General features: G+C 49.7%; 1 protein-coding gene across 5 annotated transcripts in view; it reads left to right on the top strand.

Moving 5' to 3' along the window:
- Positions 1-18,482, top strand: part of FANCG (FA complementation group G) — a 33,830-nt gene extending 15,348 nt beyond the window's left edge. For 3 of the 5 annotated variants that reach the window (XM_083155421.1, XM_083155423.1, XM_083155422.1), the window contains exons 7-15: positions 1,259-1,389; positions 6,153-6,299; positions 6,427-6,617; positions 11,057-11,123; positions 11,267-11,559; positions 15,021-15,061; positions 16,303-16,449; positions 17,541-17,673; positions 17,898-18,482. In XM_083155421.1, the coding sequence (XP_083011547.1) occupies positions 1,259-1,389; positions 6,153-6,299; positions 6,427-6,617; positions 11,057-11,123; positions 11,267-11,559; positions 15,021-15,061; positions 16,303-16,449; positions 17,541-17,673; positions 17,898-18,018 (1,271 nt within the window). In that variant the 3' untranslated portion in view covers positions 18,019-18,482. The remainder of the gene's footprint in view (positions 1-1,258; positions 1,390-6,152; positions 6,300-6,426; positions 6,618-11,056; positions 11,124-11,266; positions 11,560-15,020; positions 15,062-16,302; positions 16,450-17,540; positions 17,674-17,897) is intronic. The other 2 variants (XM_083155425.1, XM_083155424.1) reach the window with 2 other exon arrangements.
- Positions 18,483-18,813: the final 331 nt, after the last annotated feature.

Genomic DNA, 18,813 nt, shown 5'->3' with positions numbered 1-18,813 from the left:
GTCCCTGAGCTGGCTGTGTCTGATTATCTGACCTGTATACCACTACTGTAGGTCAGGTGATGTGGGGCCTGATTCAGAGGTCTATGCAGTGGTAGCTTCATCTTTAACCTAATGATACTCCCACTGGCCGCGGGGTTATTCCTCTGTGGCAAATACTAATCCCACGCTCCATCGGTAACAACATAGAAGATTTGCACCTACCCTACAGAAGACGCCATCTGAGCACGTCCGCAGCTGCATCATGACGTTGGGTAGGCAACCCACATGTTACCAGACTGATTCGCCATTTCTCCGAGGGCAGCTTCCATCTGCACTGGGAAACAGCAGCAGAGTCCATTCTGAATCAGTCTGATGGCATTAACCATCACAGATAGTGGGTCCCAGCACAGACCAATGACCGCAAGTGACGACACAGACCAATGACCGCAAGTGACGGCACAGACCAATGACCGCAAGTGACGGCACAGACCAATGACCGCAAGTGACGGCACAGACCAATGACCGCAAGTGACGGCACAGACCAATGACCGCAAGTGACGGCATAGACCAATGACCGCAAGTGACGGCACAGACCAATGACCGCAAGTGACGGCACAGACCAATGACCGCAAGTGACGGCACAGACCAATGACCGCAAGTGACGGCACAGACCAATGACCGCAAGTGACGACACAGACCAATGACCGCAAGTGACGACACAGACCAATGACCGCAAGTGACGACACAGACCAATGACCGCAAGTGACGACACAGACCAAAGACTGCAAGTGACGACACAGATCAAAAACCACAAGTGACAACACAGACCAAAGACCGCAAGTGACGACACAGACCAAAGACCGCAAGTGACGACACAGGCGTTCTGTCCTGATATTCTGTATCTATTGGCATACAGCAAAGGGGCAGAACGTAATGCTGGCAATACCCGGTCATCCACCATAAAGCGACAGTACACTGTCCAGCATCATGGAGGGGGTGGGGCGATCTTATAACCTCTTTCAGTTCTCTCTGTGTCAGGACCTGCGGGGCCTTGTTTATCTGCTCGCTGGACTCTCGCAGCGCAGCGAGCAGGAGTGAATCAGGCCCAAAGTGTAAAACAATGGTGCTCTAGTGACTGAAGGAAAGCTCTGCATGATGATTGCTGTTGTTATTACAGGAATCCATGTTTACTGGCACTATATGTAATGTAAATGTGCAGCGATGGCTGATTGGTGGTCTCCATTGTATCATCTTCTGATAGGGTGATTCATCTTTCCAGGGGTAGGTGCTATGGAGGCTGCGGATTTCCCCCAGGCGGTGGTTCTCCTCCAGGAAGCAGCTGGCGGCCTATGTTCAAGCCGAGTGTTGGCCGAGGTCTACACATGTCTGGGATGTTCCTTCTGCCAGATGGTAATATACTGTGTACATGAGTGAGCTTGTATCAGAAACGGTCCCCGCTCACTGTGTAACCAGGGCGGATGGGGTGCGTCTCATGTTACCATAGAGCAGGGGTGGAGGCATCAGAGGGGCTATGGACAGAAGGTGGGGGGCGGCTTCGGCTGCTCTGTGATCTATTCTATCCTGTCTTCCCCTTGTTATCAGGACAGTCTCTGCGTCCCCTCACTCTCAGGACACGTGTAATACAGACAGTCCCGGTGTCCCCTCACTCTCAGGACACGTGTGATTCAGACAGTCCCGGCGTCCCCTCACTCTCAGGACACGTGTAATACAGACAGTCCCGGTGTCCCCTCACTCTCAGGACACGTGTAATACAGACAGTCCCGGTGTCCCCTCACTCTCAGGACACGTGTAATACAGACCGTCCCGGTGTCCCCTCACTCTCAGGACACGTGTAATACAGACAGTCCCGGCCTCCCCTCACTCTCAGGACACGTGTGATACAGACAGTCCCGGCGTCCCCTCACTCTCAGGACACGTGTAATACAGACAGTCCCGGCGTCCCCTCACTCTCAGGACACGTGTAATACAGACAGTCCCGGCATCCCCTCACTCTCAGGACATGTGTAATACAGACAGTCCCGGCGTCCCCTCACTCTCAGGACACGTGTAATACAGACAGCCCCGGCGTCCCCTCACTCTCAGGACACGTGTAATACAGACAGTCCCGGCGTCCCCTCACTCTCAGGATGCGTGTAATACAGACAGTCCCGGCGTCCCCTCACTCTCAGGACACGTGTAATACAGTCCCGGCGTCCCCTCACTCTCAGGACACGTGTAATACAGACAGTCCTGGCGTCCCCTCACTCTCAGGACACGTGTAATACAGACAGTCCCGGCGTCCCCTCACTCTCAGGACACGTGTAATACATACAGTCCCGGCGTCCCCTCACTCTCAGGACACGTGTAATACAGACAGTCCCGGCGTCCCCTCACTCTCAGGACACGTGTAATACAGACAGTCCCGGTGTCCCCTCACTCTCAGGACACGTGTAATACAGACAGTCCTGGCGTCCCCTCACTCTCAGGACACGTGTAATACAGACAGTCCTGGCGTCACCTCACTCTCAGGACACGTGTAATACAGACAGTCCTGGCGTCACCTCACTCTCAGGACACATGTAATACAGACAGTCCAGGCGTCCCCTCACTCTCAGGACACATGTAATACAGACTGTCCTGGCGTCCCCTCACTCTCAGGACACATGTAATACAGACAGTCCTGGCGTCCCCTCACTCTCAGGACACATGTAATACAGACAGTCCTGGCATCACCTCACTCTCAGGACACATGTAATACAGACAGTCCCGGCATCACCTCACTCTCAGGACACGTGTAATACAGACAGTCCCGGCGTCCCCTCACTCTCAGGACACGTGTAATACAGACAGTCCCGGTGTCCCCTCACTCTCAGGACACGTGTAATACAGACAGTCCTGGCGTCCCCTCACTCTCAGGACACATGTAATACAGACAGTCCTGGCGTCCCCTCACTCTCAGGACACATGTAATACAGACAGTCCTGGCATCACCTCACTCTCAGGACACATGTAATACAGACAGTCCTGGCGTCCCCTCACTCTCAGGACACATGTAATACAGACAGTCCTGGCATCACCTCACTCTCAGGACACATGTAATACAGACAGTCCCGGCATCACCTCACTCTCAGGACACGTGTAATACAGACAGTCCCGGCGTCCCCTCACTCTCAGGACACGTGTAATACAGACAGTCCCGGTGTCCCCTCACTCTCAGGACACGTGTAATACAGACAGTCCCGGCGTCCCCTCACTCTCAGGACACATGTAATACAGACAGTCCTGGCGTCCCCTCACTCTCAGGACACATGTAATACAGACAGTCCTGGCGTCCCCTCACTCTCAGGACACATGTAATACAGACAGACAGTCCTGGCATCACCTCACTCTCAGGACACATGTAATACAGACAGTCCTGGCATCACCTCACTCTCAGGACACGTGTAATACAGACAGTCCCGGCGTCCCCTCACTCTCAGGACACGTGTAATACAGACAGTCCCGGTGTCCCCTCACTCTCAGGACACGTGTAATACAGACAGTCCTGGCATCACCTCACTCTCAGGACAGGTGTAATACAGACAGTCCCGGCGTCCACTCACTCTCAGGACACGTGTAATACAGACAGTCCCGGCGTCCCCTCACTCTCAGGACACGTGTAATACAGACAGTCCTGGCATCACCTCACTCTCAGGACACATGTAATACAGACAGTCCAGGCGTCCCCTCACTCTCAGGACACATGTAATACAGACAGTCCTGGCGTCCCCTCACTCTCAGGACACATGTAATACAGACAGTCCTGGCGTCCCCTCACTCTCAGGACACATGTAATACAGACAGTCCCGGTGTCCCCTCACTCTCAGGACACATGTAATACAGACAGTCCTGGCATCACCTCACTCTCAGGACACATGTAATACAGACAGTCCTGGTATCCCCTCACTCTCAGGACACATGTAATACAGACAGTCCTGGCATCACCTCACTCTCAGGACACATGTAATACAGACAGTCCTGGCATCACCTCACTCTCAGGACACATGTAATACAGACAGTCCTGGTATCCCCTCACTCTCAGGACACATGTAATACAGACAGTCCTGGCATCACCTCACTCTCAGGACACATGTAATACAGACAGTCCCGGCGTCCCCTCACTCTCAGGACACATGTAATACAGACAGTCCTGGCATCACCTCACTCTCAGCACACGTGTAATACAGACAGTCCCGGCGTCCCCTCAGTCTCAGGACCCGTGTAATACAGACAGTCCCAGTTGTCATGTTTGTACGTTACACATTGTACCTCTGGCAGCCTCTCCGTCCTGCCACACACCTAGGAGCACTTGTAGTCTGGGTGTCCGTTACCTGAGGGTAGGGTGCTGCTGGATGTGTGCTGTGCCCATGGAGAACACTTTGTGCTGGCACAGCAGGCAGGGAGAATCTCGCTGGTCCCTTCTGCTTCTTCCATTTCTTTAAACAATTATCTAGAAAAGGAAGCAAAGTTCTCCGACCGGCCCATAGTGGGGGGGCCATAGAGATGCTCTTATTTGAAACACCAAAGAAGGTGATGTCACGTGGCTGTCCATATCCGGCACAGTGACATACATAGAGCTACGGTGCACTAACATTTCTAAGTATATATTTACGGTTATGGATCATTTCGTTGACCATAAGTTGGTTGACCGTTATTAGGTTGACATGGGTCTAGGTCAACATGGGACAAGGTCGACAGGTCATTAGGTCAACACAAGCATTAGGTCGATATGGGCTAGGTCGACAGTCAAAAGCTCGACATGGTTTTTTTCACAGTTTTTTGCCGAATGTCGACACAGTCGACATGGACACAGGATAAAGTGCACCGTTTCGCTCGCCATGCGCTCAGCATGCTATTTTATTCTCCCACCACGCCCTAGGGCAGGGGTGTCAAACTCAAATTCATCGGGGGCCGCATCAGCAGTTTGGTCACCCTCAAAGGGCCGGTTGTATCTGTAGGACTATGTGTCCACTCTTTATTATCATAAATTATTGTCACTGCATTCAATTATTACTGTTTTTTGTAATAATGTAAGTAAATACTAGCAGGGAGATTGGCTGGGGGCCTGGGACAGGGTACAGTGACGTGACGTCAGATCGCCCAGCAGGTGACCTGGGCCTCTGGGTTCGCAGGACTCTCGCTAGAGTTCTGGACTGGTGGTAACAGTGGGACAGATAATGATAATGACCCTGGACACAGGCAGCCGCACTGCAGATTTGTGGGCTCAGGCTGCGGCTGTGTGCAGCTGGCCTGGCTCTCTGCCTGCCCGGGCACGGACTCTGGACTGGACAGACTGGTCTGGACAACAAGAGACATCACAACTGTGCCCACCCCACTGCCGAACTTACAGTAAATATACTGAACCAACTGATGCCACTGCTGCGCAGCGCGGCACCACAGGCAGGAGGCAGCTCACCGCCGGGCCAGCGTCCAAGTCCGACAGGCAGCCGCAGCAGCATGCACGTCACGGTGTCACTGGCACTGCTGTCAGGCGGGCGTGTGTCACACATGGCAGCGCCGTAGCCGCTGCCCGCAGGAGGAGCCGGGCACGTCACACAGTGACACTAACAAGTCTGTGTCCACTGTCCTGCCTCCCTCCTCCTCCCAGCGAGCGCCGCGGCGGAGTGACTGTCACCCGGCTTCCTCACGTTGTTAGGTATGTCTCTCAGTCTCGAGTCGTCATGTGAGTGTCACTGAATGTGATGTGACACTCACACTGTGATGGCTTCCCGCAGTAATGTAATCTGCGCCAGGCGGGGGTGGGTGGTGGCGGTTGCGCGGGCCACATGACAAGGTCTGGCGGGCCGGATTTGGCCCGCGGGCCTTGTGTTTGACACCCGTGCCCTAGGGGGTGGTAGGGCATGAAATACCGCCTGTTGGCATATGTCGGCTCAAAAATCAGTGAAAACCCCCATGTCGACTTTTTGACTGTCGACCTAATGCTTGTGTCGACCTAATGAACTTGTCCCATGCCGACCTAATGACTGTGGACCTCATGCTTGTAGACCTAACGACCGTTTCCCATATTTCCTATCTATTATCAGAGGTAAAGGTTACTGGTGAGCAGCCTTTAGTGAGCAGAGCGATGGCGCCGCGGTTGTGCTGCATTACTTACACTGCCATGTCATCTCCAGGGAAAGCCGCAGACAGCCCTGCAGTATTGGAAGCAGGCGCTACGGGTGGACTTTCACTGTCTGGCTGCACTGTACCACAGCTCCTGCTTATACGGGCGAGCGGGCCGGACGGAGTCTGAACTGGAGGCTCTGACTCTGCTGCATGCGGTAAGTCACTGACTCTACATATGACACTGCGGGGGCGCGCGGAATAACATGACGCTATATGAGCTGCAGCGGAAGTGGTGTAATAACTCCCGTATACAGCAGGCTGACAGTTACACTTGTATTACAGGTCACTCTAAGATCCCACATTCAATTTCAGGCATTAGAAAGCTCTCATCCAGATCCCTGCTCCAATGAGACCCTTTTTCTGCTTCGGACCGAGCTTATTGTGAGCACCCCCGCTGTGCGCCGGTTTATCTGTACCCCGACCCCCTGCGAGGTGAAGTATCTAATCGCCAGTCGCTGCCTGCACAACAAGAGGTACGCTCTTTACACAACCCCCACATGACACCCCCACATTGCTGTTTCCTGCTCCTTCCTACAGCAGAGAGGTTGTGCAACAGAGAACGGGCAGGAACCGCCAGAGTTGTACTCAAAGACACTGTGGGGGAAATTTACTAAGATGGGACTTCTATGTCACGTGGGATGTTGCTATGGGCAAACAATCAGATACAATCTATTATCTTCTGGAAGGTGCTAAATAAATAAGAATTATTTATCCATAGCCACATCGCATGTGAAATATAACTCCCATCTTAGTAAATTCCCCCCTGTGAGCGAAAACTTTTCCTTATCTAATTGTGATTGAAACAGGGGTCCTTGTTTACTTTATCACTCCCCTAATGACATCATAACCCACCCCTGTGATGTCACATCTCGTCATAAGGGGCCAGACACCCACACTACTGCACTGTGAGGGGATGATCACACCTCCTTCAGAGAGACAGGAGCATTCTGGGAAAGATAACACATGTAATGGTGCCTCATGAATGGGAAGAACAGATTTAAGGTCCATACACACTGGGCGACTATGGACAGCGATGATCGCTGGGGGGAATGCCGCTCGGTGCATACACACTGAGCGGCTTTCCCCCTGCACGGCACTGACAGCGGGGGGAGTACGGCTTCGCATAGCGCAACGCTATGCAAAGCCATCCTCAAAGCCAGTATTACCAGCAGATGAACGGCTTTCCCGGCGATGAGGCGGGAGCAAGCAGCAGCACTCATCGCGGGGCATACACACTGGGCGGCTTTCCCCATGCCCGGCACCGTCAGCGGGGGGAGTATGGCTTTGCATAGCGCATTGCTATGCAAAGCCGTCCTCAAAGCCGCTCGTGCTGGTCTTACCAGCAGGTGAACGGCTTTCCCAGCGACGAGGCGGGAGCGCGCAGCAACGATCACCGCCGGGGCATACACACTGGACATCTTTGAGCTCAATCGCCCATTGTGTATGGGCCTTAACTAGCACCCTCATAAAAAGTAGATAAAGTCCAACATCTAGTCAGGCTCAACAGCCCTATCGCTAGTAGCAGATACAATGGTGAACTACTTTAAAATAAGAACCTTAACATCGATCAACATTCAATTTTTTTTAATTAAAAATAAATTGCAATTGATTGAAACATTTACACCAGAAAATTCATGTCTATATCAGCGAAATCTCGCAGGGTCCTGGAAAGCGGAACCTATTGCTTTAAAGGTTTGTTCGTTTATCCTTTCTAGAAGGCTGTCTGTTGTATTACTGTATAATACATTGTGCATAATGAAATACCCCAGCTCTGAGAATGGCTCATTGTGATGAATAGAGAACAATAAACCATTCCAGAGTCCTGTTCCTCAGCATTACAGAGTAATATAATGTACAATAGGGAGTTGATCACTGCTGTGCGATTATCGAATGACTCCACATGCGTACAGATAGTAGCACGATTACTATATTCACAATCCCCGCGCAAATTGATTTACAGGAAGCCGCCGTTTGTGGTTGGTAACGGGCTGTTTGCTGGGAGTGTCAGAAAAACTGCAGGCATGCCAGGCGTTATCGGGGGGGTCTGTGACGTCAGCCCCGGCCACGTTTAGCCTATTTCTGTGGCAGAACGTAATGTTGCCATCTTTTCTGTCACTATGGGAAATAGAGAGTGGGAATGATTTAGGTCAGGTGTAGGCAGCTGGTGTGTAACTACCCATCCCAGCATGCCCTGTCACAGTTATGCTCTTTATTTGTGCTGGGATGTGTAGTTCCCTAGTAGAGGGCATTGCTTACCCCTGGTGGAACATATGTTGTGTCATGTTTGCACACATATTACTTATCAGTAAATATTTGCTCTACATCGAAGACTTAAAATCAGTAAACTGTTCTGTCTGAAAAGAATGGAGAACCGTAAGGATGTTGCTTCTTCTTTTTAATCCTTTCTTTTATTCATCAGCAATAACACAGAACACAATAGGTAAATTGCACGCCGGCTGTAGGCAGCTTCACATAAATAATACAACAGAATCGCCATAGAAACATTCCTACAACAGGGCAATAACAGAGCAGTAGAGTATATTCCGCACACCATAACCTAACCTGGCAGGCACGTCCCCTCAAACTATCCGTCCCAACAGAACCTTGCATCAGCAACGTACATCAGTGTACATCAGTGTACAGTACGGAAAAGGGGTTGGCACAGGCTCGAATGGGCGTCAATGAAAAAACAGTAGCTTCAAACAATTCGATATAACCAACATAAGCACCGCGCCTCTTAGTAATTACTGGCGGTATCCGGTTGGTGGTGCTCCCTAAGAGGTTCAGTACTATAATGGAAGAGAAGAGGTCACAGAGATGACCGAAAGGAAACATGCGATAGGGTTTTTGAGGCTTTGTAAATATATGAATGTTAAGTTAATTATTTAAAATGTTGCTTTTATTGATATGTGAAGCTAAAATAAAGACGTGTCAAAATAAGTAACAAACTTAGGAGAATACATATATCGTAACAATAATGCCGTCACAGTGTTCAGGTATCCAGACTAATCACAATCGTAGGTGAAATATTAGTTAAGTGATAATTGAATACTCACTACCTCGCACTATTATTTTTATATTTTATATAGCACCAATGCCCAGTAATACAAACACTTGTCAGGTGTAGAGGTAGCTTTAATGACACATGACACAAGCAACCCTGAGTCCTAGGTACATAAATGCTTAAAAGTCTAAGATGTATAAGATGGTCGATGGTCCTCTGGGACAGTAATAGCCCCAACAAGAGATACTGCGTTCCAAAATAAAGGGTATAGGGATGGGTGGAGCTCCTTGACCGGACAATGTGTGCCTCTGCTGTCTAGGCAGGTTATAACACCGGGTATTCCCTTGTAGGTACTAAGCCGGCCATTCACTGCTGAGCTGGAGAAGGGATCAGGCGGCCCAGTGTTGTGTGCTAGTAATTGATCCTTATGATGAGAGGGCACCTAAGATGTGCTTCTGCTTTCTGTGGCACATGCAGTGAGCCCCCCGTTACCATGGGGAATTGCAGGGTGGCCAGTGCAGTGCAGCAGAAGAGAGAGCATTGAATGATGAGAAAAGTGACAAAGTGGGTGGGTATTATTGGACCCCCTTCTGAAATGTTCTGTGCACCAGATCTGTACAACAAATCCTTGTTTTATAAAGGAATGTACCCCTGTTTCAGATGTGATACGCTGCGAATGGTGCCAGTACCTGATGAATAGCTGAGCACCAGTGCGCAACCCGGGGGGGGGGGGGGTAGAATGCTCCACAGGCTGATAAGGGAGCTGGGGGGGTGGGTGTAGTGGTACCTGACCGGAGACTGGAGTGTCCGGTTGCTTTTGGCAGGGCCCAGCACCCGCAGGTGATATGGTTTCAGGAGATCAGGGCCGTCGGGGGGCGATGTGTAACAGTGCCCAGGTTTGAAGATGCGGGAGCAGCCACCAGAGGACAGACGCCAGACCTGTATACAGGGGAGGCGTGTCTGAGGCGTCAGCTTACACGTGTTTCGCCGGAGCTTTGTCAAAGTGACGCGGTCTAAAAGACCTATTGTATGTTCCCTTTCAGTCATCTCTGTGACCTCTTATATTCAGTTATCTGCTTAAGGAGGCAAGGAAATTGGTGATGGCAATTTAAGGGCCAAAGTTTATGTTCTTTTCTTACTTAAGGAAAATAAGATCTTTTTTTTGAGACATACAGATGAGTCCGCATACATCTATCCTCCGCAGAGCATTTTGTTTTTTTGCAACCTCTTCTTTCCAAAGCTATGAGAATTGGATGCAAAAACCTCTGCTGCTGATTAAAATGGTATTCAGCATTCTGATATTCTGGGGGAAATTTACTAAAGGAAATTTGTAAAAAAATAGGTGTATTTGTATCCAGAAATACACTCATTTTTGACATTTACTATCCCGAAAATACGGCAATTCGTATTCGTATTGATGTGCTATCAATACGAATACTAATTGCTGTATTTTCAGGATAGTAAATGTCAAAAATAAGTGTATTTCTGGATACAAATACACCTATTTTTTACAAATTTACTTTAGTAAATGTCCCCCTCTGTGTGTGATTGCAGATTGTTTCTGCAAGAAAGCACGTCATTTAACTGTCCAGTTCTAATGCAGATACAGCCACAGTCACACACAGAATATAGACATGCTGCATATCATGATGTTAGGCGCTGTGGAACCCTTGTGGTACCATATAAATAAAGGATAATAATTGTAAAGTCGATTTCACTCTGAAATTTGGACTGGAACCCTTAGTGTCACCTGTGTGGGGAGGAGATGGTTATTTCTGTAAAGGTACCGGACGAGGCCTATAAGGGACATGTTCTGTGCAGCGCAGGGTAGTATTGTGGCGCGTTCTCACTACCTGTGCTGTAGGAGAATAGCAGAATCTGTAATAAGCTTTTTGTGTCTCCTTAAAGCATTCAGCAAGCAGTGGAACATTACATGGACCTAATGGCGGCTTTGCAGGACGGGTCTCATCGGGAGGTGAGTGCGAGACAAAATACAAAAACACAATTGTGAGATGTTTTTAATGACTATACATTAAATATATAAGGGAATGTCCTTGGCAGCCATGTTGCCGGTGGATCTCCACTAATATTCTGTATGGCTGTTTATTGTGTTCCTAGGGCTTACATACCAGTCCTGCACCTCTTCCCAGAGTTCCAGTGATCTATCTGGAAGCTGCATCGGCCCTTTTGGAGCATACGAGGTTTCAAGACACCATTGCGGTGTGTGCGGAACTGTTTGGGTGTCTCCGTCACGTGACTGCCGGGGTCATCCGCGTAGACGGAGCGGATACTGACCAGGAGAAAACCGAGCAGCTGAACTGTATCATCTGGGCGTCCGCGGCTCATCTGCTGCAGGGGGAAGCCCAAGGCATGCTGGGAGATCACAAAGAGTCCATCAGTGACTTCACAAGGTGACATCGGATGAATTCCAGCTGTTCTGTCTACAGGAAGATGGAGAACCAGCTATTCTGTCTAGTCTGACTATAGGGACATAGAGATCCAGCTATTCTGTCTAGTCTGACCATAGGGACACAGAGAACCAGCTGTTCTGTCTAGTCTGACCATAGGGACACAGAGAACCGGCTATTCTGCCTAGTCTGACCATAGGGACACAGAGAACCAGCTATTCTGCCTAGTCTGACCATAGGGACGTAGAGAACCAGCTATGCTGCCTAGTCTGACCATAGGGACATAGAGAACCAGCTATGCTGCCTAGTCTGACCATAGGGACATAGAGAACCAGCTATGCTGCCTAGTCTGACCATAGGGACATAGAGAACCAGCTATGCTGCCTAGTCTGACCATAGGGACATAGAGAACCAGCTATGCTGCCTAGTCTGACCATAGGGACGTAGAGAACCAGCTATGCTGCCTAGTCTGACCATAGGGACATAGAGAACCAGCTATGCTGCCTAGTCTGACCATAGGGACATAGAGAACCAGCTATGCTGCCTAATCTGACCATAGGGACTCAGAGAACCGGCTATTCTGTCTAGTCTGACCATAGGGACACAGAGAACCGGCTATTCTGCCTAGTCTGACAATAGGGACACAGAGAACCGGCTATTCTGTCTAGTCTGACCATAGGGACATAGAGAACCAGCTATTCTGCCTAGTCTGACCATAGGGACACAGAGAACCACCTATTCTGCCTAGTCTGACCATAGGGACATAGAGAACCGGCTATTCTGTCTAGTCTGACTATAGGGACATAGAGAACCAACTATTCTGCCTAGTCTGACCACAGGGACATAGAGAACCAACTATTCTGCCTAGTCTGACCATAGGGACACAGAGAACCAGCTATTCTGCCTAGTCTGACCATAGGGACACAGAGAACCAGCTATTCTGCCTAGTCTGACCAAAGGGACACAGAGAACCAACTATTCTGCCTAGTCTGACCATAGGGACACAGAGAACCAGCTATTCTATCTAGTCTGACCATAGGGACATAGAGAACCGGCTATTCTGTCTAGTCTGACCATAGGGACATAGAGATCCACCTATTCTGCCTAGTCTGACCATAGGGACATAGAGAACCAGATATTCTGCCTAGTCTGACCATAGGGACATAGAGAACCAGCTATTCTGTCTAGTCTGACCATTGGGACATAGAGATCCAGCTGTTCTGTCTAGTCTGACCATAGGGACACAGAGAACCGGCTATTCTGCCTGGTCTGACCATAGGGACACAGAGAACCGGGTATTCTGCCTAGTCTGACCATAGGGACACAGAGAACCGGGTATTCTGCCTAGTCTGACCATAGGGACACAGAGAACCGGCTATTCTGCCTAGTCTGACCATAGGGACACAGAGAACCGGCTATTCTGCCTAGTCTGACCATAGGGACACAGAGAACCGGCTATTCTGCCTAGTCTGACCATAGGGACACAGAGAACCGGCTATTCTGCCTAGTCTGACCGTAGGGACATAGGGAACTGGCTATTCTGCCTAGTCTGACCATAGGGACACAGAGAACCAGCTATTCTGCCTAGTCTGACCGTAGGGACATAGAGAACCGGCTATTCTGTCTAGTCTGACCGTAGGGACACAGAGAACCGGCTATTCTGCCTAGTCTGACCGTAGGGACACAGAGAACCGGCTATTCTGCCTAGTCTGACCGTAGGGACACAGAGAACCGGCTATTCTGCCTAGTCTGACCGTAGGGACACAGAGAACCGGCTATTCTGCCTAGTCTGACCGTAGGTACATAGGGAACCGGCTATTCTGCCTAGTCTGACCGTAGGGACACAGAGAACCAGCTATTCTGCCTAGTCTGACCGTAGGGACATAGAGAACCGGCTATTCTGTCTAGTCTGACCGTAGGGACACAGAGAACCGGCTATTCTGCCTAGTCTGACCGTAGGAACACAGAGAACCGGCTATTCTGCCTAGTCTGACCGTAGGGACACAGAGAACCGGCTATTCTGCCTAGTCTGACCGTAGGGACACAGAGAACCGGCTATTCTGCCTAGTCTGACCGTAGGGACACAGAGAACCGGCTATTCTGTCTAGTCTGACCGTAGGGACACAGAGAACCGGCTATTCTGTCTAGTCTGACCGTAGGGACACAGAGAACCGGCTATTCTGCCTAGTCTGACCGTAGGGACACAGAGAACCGGCTATTCTGCCTAGTCTGACCATAGGGACACAGAGAACCGGCTATTCTGCCTAGTCTGACCATAGGGACACGGAGAACCGGCTATTCTGTCTAGTCTGACCATAGGGACATGGAGAACCGGCTATTCTGCCTAGTCTGACCATAGAGAATAGGCTATTCTGCCTAGTCTGACCATAGGGACATAGAGAACCAGCTATTCTGCCTAGTCTGACCATAGGGACACAGAGATCCAGCTATTCTGCCTAGTCTGACCATAGGGACGCAAAGAACCGGCTATTCTGCCTAGTCTGACCATAGGGACATAGAGAACCGGCTATTCTGCCTAGTCTGACCATAGGGACATAGAGAACCGGCTATTCTGCCTAGTCTGACCATAGGGACACAGAACCGGCTATTCTGCCTAGTCTGACCGTAGGGACTCAGAGAACCACCTATGCTGCCTAGTCTGACCATAGGGACATAGAGAACCAGCTATGCTGCCTAGTCTGACCATAGGGACACAGAGAACCGGCTATTCTGCCTAGTCTGACCATAGGGACATAGAGATCCAGCTGTTCTGTCTAGTCTGACCATAGGGACATAGAGAACCAGCTATGCTGCCTAGTCTGACCATAGGTACACAGAGAACCGGCTATTCTGCCTAGTCTGACCATAGGGACACAGAGAACCGGCTATTCTGCTATTCTGCCTAGTCTGACCATAGGGACACAGAGAACCGGCTATTCTGTCTAGTCTGACCATAGGGACATAGAGAACCAGCTATGCTGCCTAGTCTGACCATAGGGACACAGAGAACCGGCTATTCTGTCTAGTCTGACCATAGGGACGCAGAGAACCGGCTATTCTGTCTAGTCTGACCATAGGGACACAGAGAACCAGCTATTCTGCCTAGTCTGACCTGTACTGCTGGATGCTCCCGTACTGCCCTATGCTCTCGTACTGCCCCTGCACCGCTGTGTGCCTCTGCACCGCTCTGTGCTCCCTGTACCGCTCTGTGCTCCCTGTACCGCTCTGTGCTCCCTGTACGGCTGTATGCTCCCTGTACGGCTGTATGCTCCCTGTACGGCTGTATGCTCCCTGCACTGCTGTATGCTCCCTGTACTGCTGTGTGCCCCCGTACTGCGTGTGCCCCCGTACTGCTGTGTGCCCCCGTACTGCTGTGTGCCCCCGTACTGCTGTGTACCCCCGTACTGCTGTGTGCCCCCGTACCGCTCCGTGTCTGATCCTTCTCTCTCTGTGTTATTTTCCAGGTGTATAACCTTACTGAGCAAAGTCCAGTTTCCTGATCCTGGTGGGTGCAGCCTGTCCCAGGAAAACTCCTGTTAGAGCTAACGGCCCAATCTAATACTGTAGTCATTTGTATATTACATTAGCTGGTTCCAGCAGCCAGCCAATCCGCTCCTAACTGTTATGTTACAGGTTATATAGGAAAAATGACATGTTGGAGCTGGTTGTTTTCCACTCTCCACATTATCACATTTGAGGCTTGATACATCTGGCCCCTACTGTGCAAGCGAAAATTCCTAACAACTCGTACAGCGTTACCCTGTGCGTATGCACTGAGGCGTAGTACTGATTGAGATGCATGGTGTCCAAAATGTATTGGGCATTCCAGGGCAGTGAATGGGAGGTAGCAGGCGTACAGAGATGTACCACCTTATGGGCCTGTCATGGAAGTGTCTCAGGTGTGGCAGTGTTGCTAGTATAATATAACATACTATGCGCTCCTATGTTAATCACATACATAGGTGGCCGCCCTTGGCCGCAGACGAGTCCGTAGCATCCTGATGACCCTGAGGAAGTGCTTTACCTGCTGCAGGTAGACGAGCATTCTCCCTCATCATTTATGCTGCGCAGATAGAGACTGTGATGGGGGCGTGGTCTCCTCCCGCAGTACCAGATTACCCAGTGTCAGAGTGACCTGTGTCTCCCCTGATTGATATAACAGAACATCATGTAACTCTCCTTAGAGAATAGTCTTGTTTATATGCAGCAATAACTGTCATCATCGGTGGTCGCGGAACGCATTTATACGCAGACCGTTATTGTGGCATTTCTGGGAGGTGGCTAGTTAGATGCAGACGTCTCTCTACAAATCCCTTTGGCTGCAACATTGGCATAAAGAGACCTATACATACATACATACATACATCCATACATACATACATTTAAGAGAAAATATTGTCTCCAACACTTCTGCGCCTCAACCCTTCCACATGCATAAATAAACCAGAATAGAATATATGACCTCTTATCTTATTACAATTCTCTTAAAAGCTTTTTTATCTTGGAGGGGTTGTGGAATTGCCTCCATTTGTCTCCTTAACACATTTGCTGCCCACCTGAGAGTGCACTGTTTGTGAATCCAAACCCTATTCTGTATACATACATACATGCAGACATACATACATACATACATGCAGACATACATACTGTACATATACACACATGCACTCTTTGGCTGCTAATTACGTTGGTAATGAGGTAGCGGTGCCTGTCCTGCTGCTGTATTGTCTTCTCAATGTCTGGCAGGTCCTGCGGATGTCGGTGGTCGCTGGTATAACGTCTGTAGGATCACAAAGGCCTCTGCCTTCCTGGGGAGGGCTCAGCAGTTCCAGCAGATGGGGAAGCACAAGAACGCGCTGATGAATGTGAAGCTCTGTCTGCAGGTAACACCAGGTGAGACGCAGCGCCAGGACTTGGATATTAGAATATTCCTTTATATGGGGCGGGGTCTTGAAATGCACACCCTCATAATATACATGTATCATGAGGTGCTATCATGCTGGGACCTGTAGTTCTACAAAGAAAGACATGCGGTGCCTGATGCACACTATATTATTACGCTCTGCTGGCTCATATCGAGCAATAAATTGAGGTTATGTTTATTGGCCAAGAAATACTAGCCTCCCAACTGCGTCAAGGTAACCTCAAATTTTCTGGTGGGTCTCTTGAGGACCGAGGTTGAGAACAGCGGTACTTGTGTATTATCACGGCGCCCACTAAGTGAATAGCTCAGTGCCCTATTCAGTGTAGTGAGATCGCATCGCCTGCAGTTTGCGTGCGGTGCAATGGTACTAGTTCATTTTCACTGCACCCCTGGCCGCGGATCGAATCGCATTCAATTGTATTGCGTGCAATGAGATTTAGCACACTCCCACTATCCACGTTGATGTGATGCAATGCGATTTAGCACACCCCCACTATCCACGTCACCCCGAAGCATGGCGAGCGCACACTGAACACGTCCTCCCGAACTTTTCATACCCCCACTATCCACGTCGGCGTGGAGTTGATCTTATAAAGTGTCGCGAGTGCAGCGAAAAACGAGCCTGAAGCGTGGCAAGTGGATGTGGATTACTTGACCTTTATTCTGCGTCCCCTCGCGGGGCTCACCACGCTTTGGGCTCCTTTTCCGTGGCACCCCTCCACGGCCATGGGTGCCGTGAAATTTAACAAGTACCATCGCATGGCAGCTGATCACAGGTTCTCAAAGTCGGTCCTCGGGATGTGCATGTTTTGCAGGTCTCACAGAATCACAAGTGAAATAATTAGCTCCACCTGTGGCTCTTTTAAAAAGTGTCAATGAGTAATGAATGCACCTGTTGGGTGACCTGGTAAATGTGAACTGTGTGGGGTCCTGAGGACCGAGTTTGAGAACCACGGTTATAGATTGATATGGTTGATATAATGTTCTGCCCATTGTGTCCAGCACTACAGTTGCAGTAAATACATATAGTGATAATGAGGTGGTTGTATCTCCTCCTCAGTGCTTCCGTACGCAGCGTCATGTCAGGTGAATGTACTGTGGAGCCTGGGTCACAAGAAGGAAGCAGCGAGTGAGTGGAGGAGGTTCCGGAGTGAGGAGGATTGGGTACGAGAGCAGTGGGAGGCGGTCGGAAGGTAGGTGTGTGCGCACTGGGCTGGGTGAAACGCGCAGTAATGTGCGCAGCTTCCATCCACATCTCCTTCTGTTGGCAGGAATCTTCCATTCACCAAGATTACCCGCCACTGGCCCAGTCTCCCCATGTAGGGAATTACCCCTCTTTGTGAAGTCCCTGGAGACCGATGCAATGTTCTTTTGGCGTTGCCTGACCGGGAATTTGGCTTTCTCCTTTCTCCCCCAGGGATCTGCCCCTCTACCTGTCACTGTCTGTCCGGAAAGAAAACTCGGTGGATGTTTCCCTAGTTAAGGAATTGGAGGACTATTTACGAAATGAGGACACTGAGATTGGCGCCAACTCCTAACTCACGATCCGAAGCTTCTCCGATTGTTCTGACAGCTGGCAGAGACGGCTGCTATTATCTGGGGAGCGTAGTGTATCGCCAGCTTTGGGAGAGATGTACTAAGCCTCTGAGGGGGAGAAAATGGAGGAAAGGGAGAGTACAAACTAACCAGCTCCTAACTGTCATTTTTCAAGCACCGCCTGTAACATGCAGTTAGGGGCTTATGGGATGGTACATTATATCTCCGCTTTATCTCCACAGCTTAATACATCAGGCCTCTTAGAAGTTTTTATGTTATGGGCCACCCCGGCGGAATAATTGTCCACACAAAGAACTGATACAGCTGGGGATAGACAGAGGAAGAGTCTGGAGTCCCGAACTCTTGGCTGTCGTGGTTTGTTCATACAAGAAAACAGCCAGCATCAGCGAGTGGACACTGTTCAGTGTCATGGAGTTCACCTTTTTTTTTTTTAAACAGAATTAAAATCGATATATTCTCATTGTATTTTTTTATTCATTTTTTTGGGACAGGGGGTGGGGGGTCTTTATCTATGACCATATTTATGGTCACACACATGCAGCATTCTTACCTGTTGCCATACTGTGTAGCACCACTGTACATGTCCCTCTCCCCTTTTCAGTAAGGCCACTGTATGTACACATTAGAAATATGGGATACGATAAGATGTTGTATACAATCTCCCTTGCCCTCTCGGACATGTTGTGATCTTATATAATGAAAATGATATTTATATAGCGCTTTTCTCCCAATAGGACTCAAAGTGCTTCACCATTGTCTATGCAGCTCAAAATACA

This window comes from Crinia signifera, chromosome 1, assembly GCF_055691185.1.
Source record: "Crinia signifera chromosome 1, ASM5569118v1, whole genome shotgun sequence".
NCBI lineage: Eukaryota > Metazoa > Chordata > Amphibia > Anura > Myobatrachidae > Crinia > Crinia signifera.
This window is presented reverse-complemented; position numbering and strand designations above follow the sequence as displayed.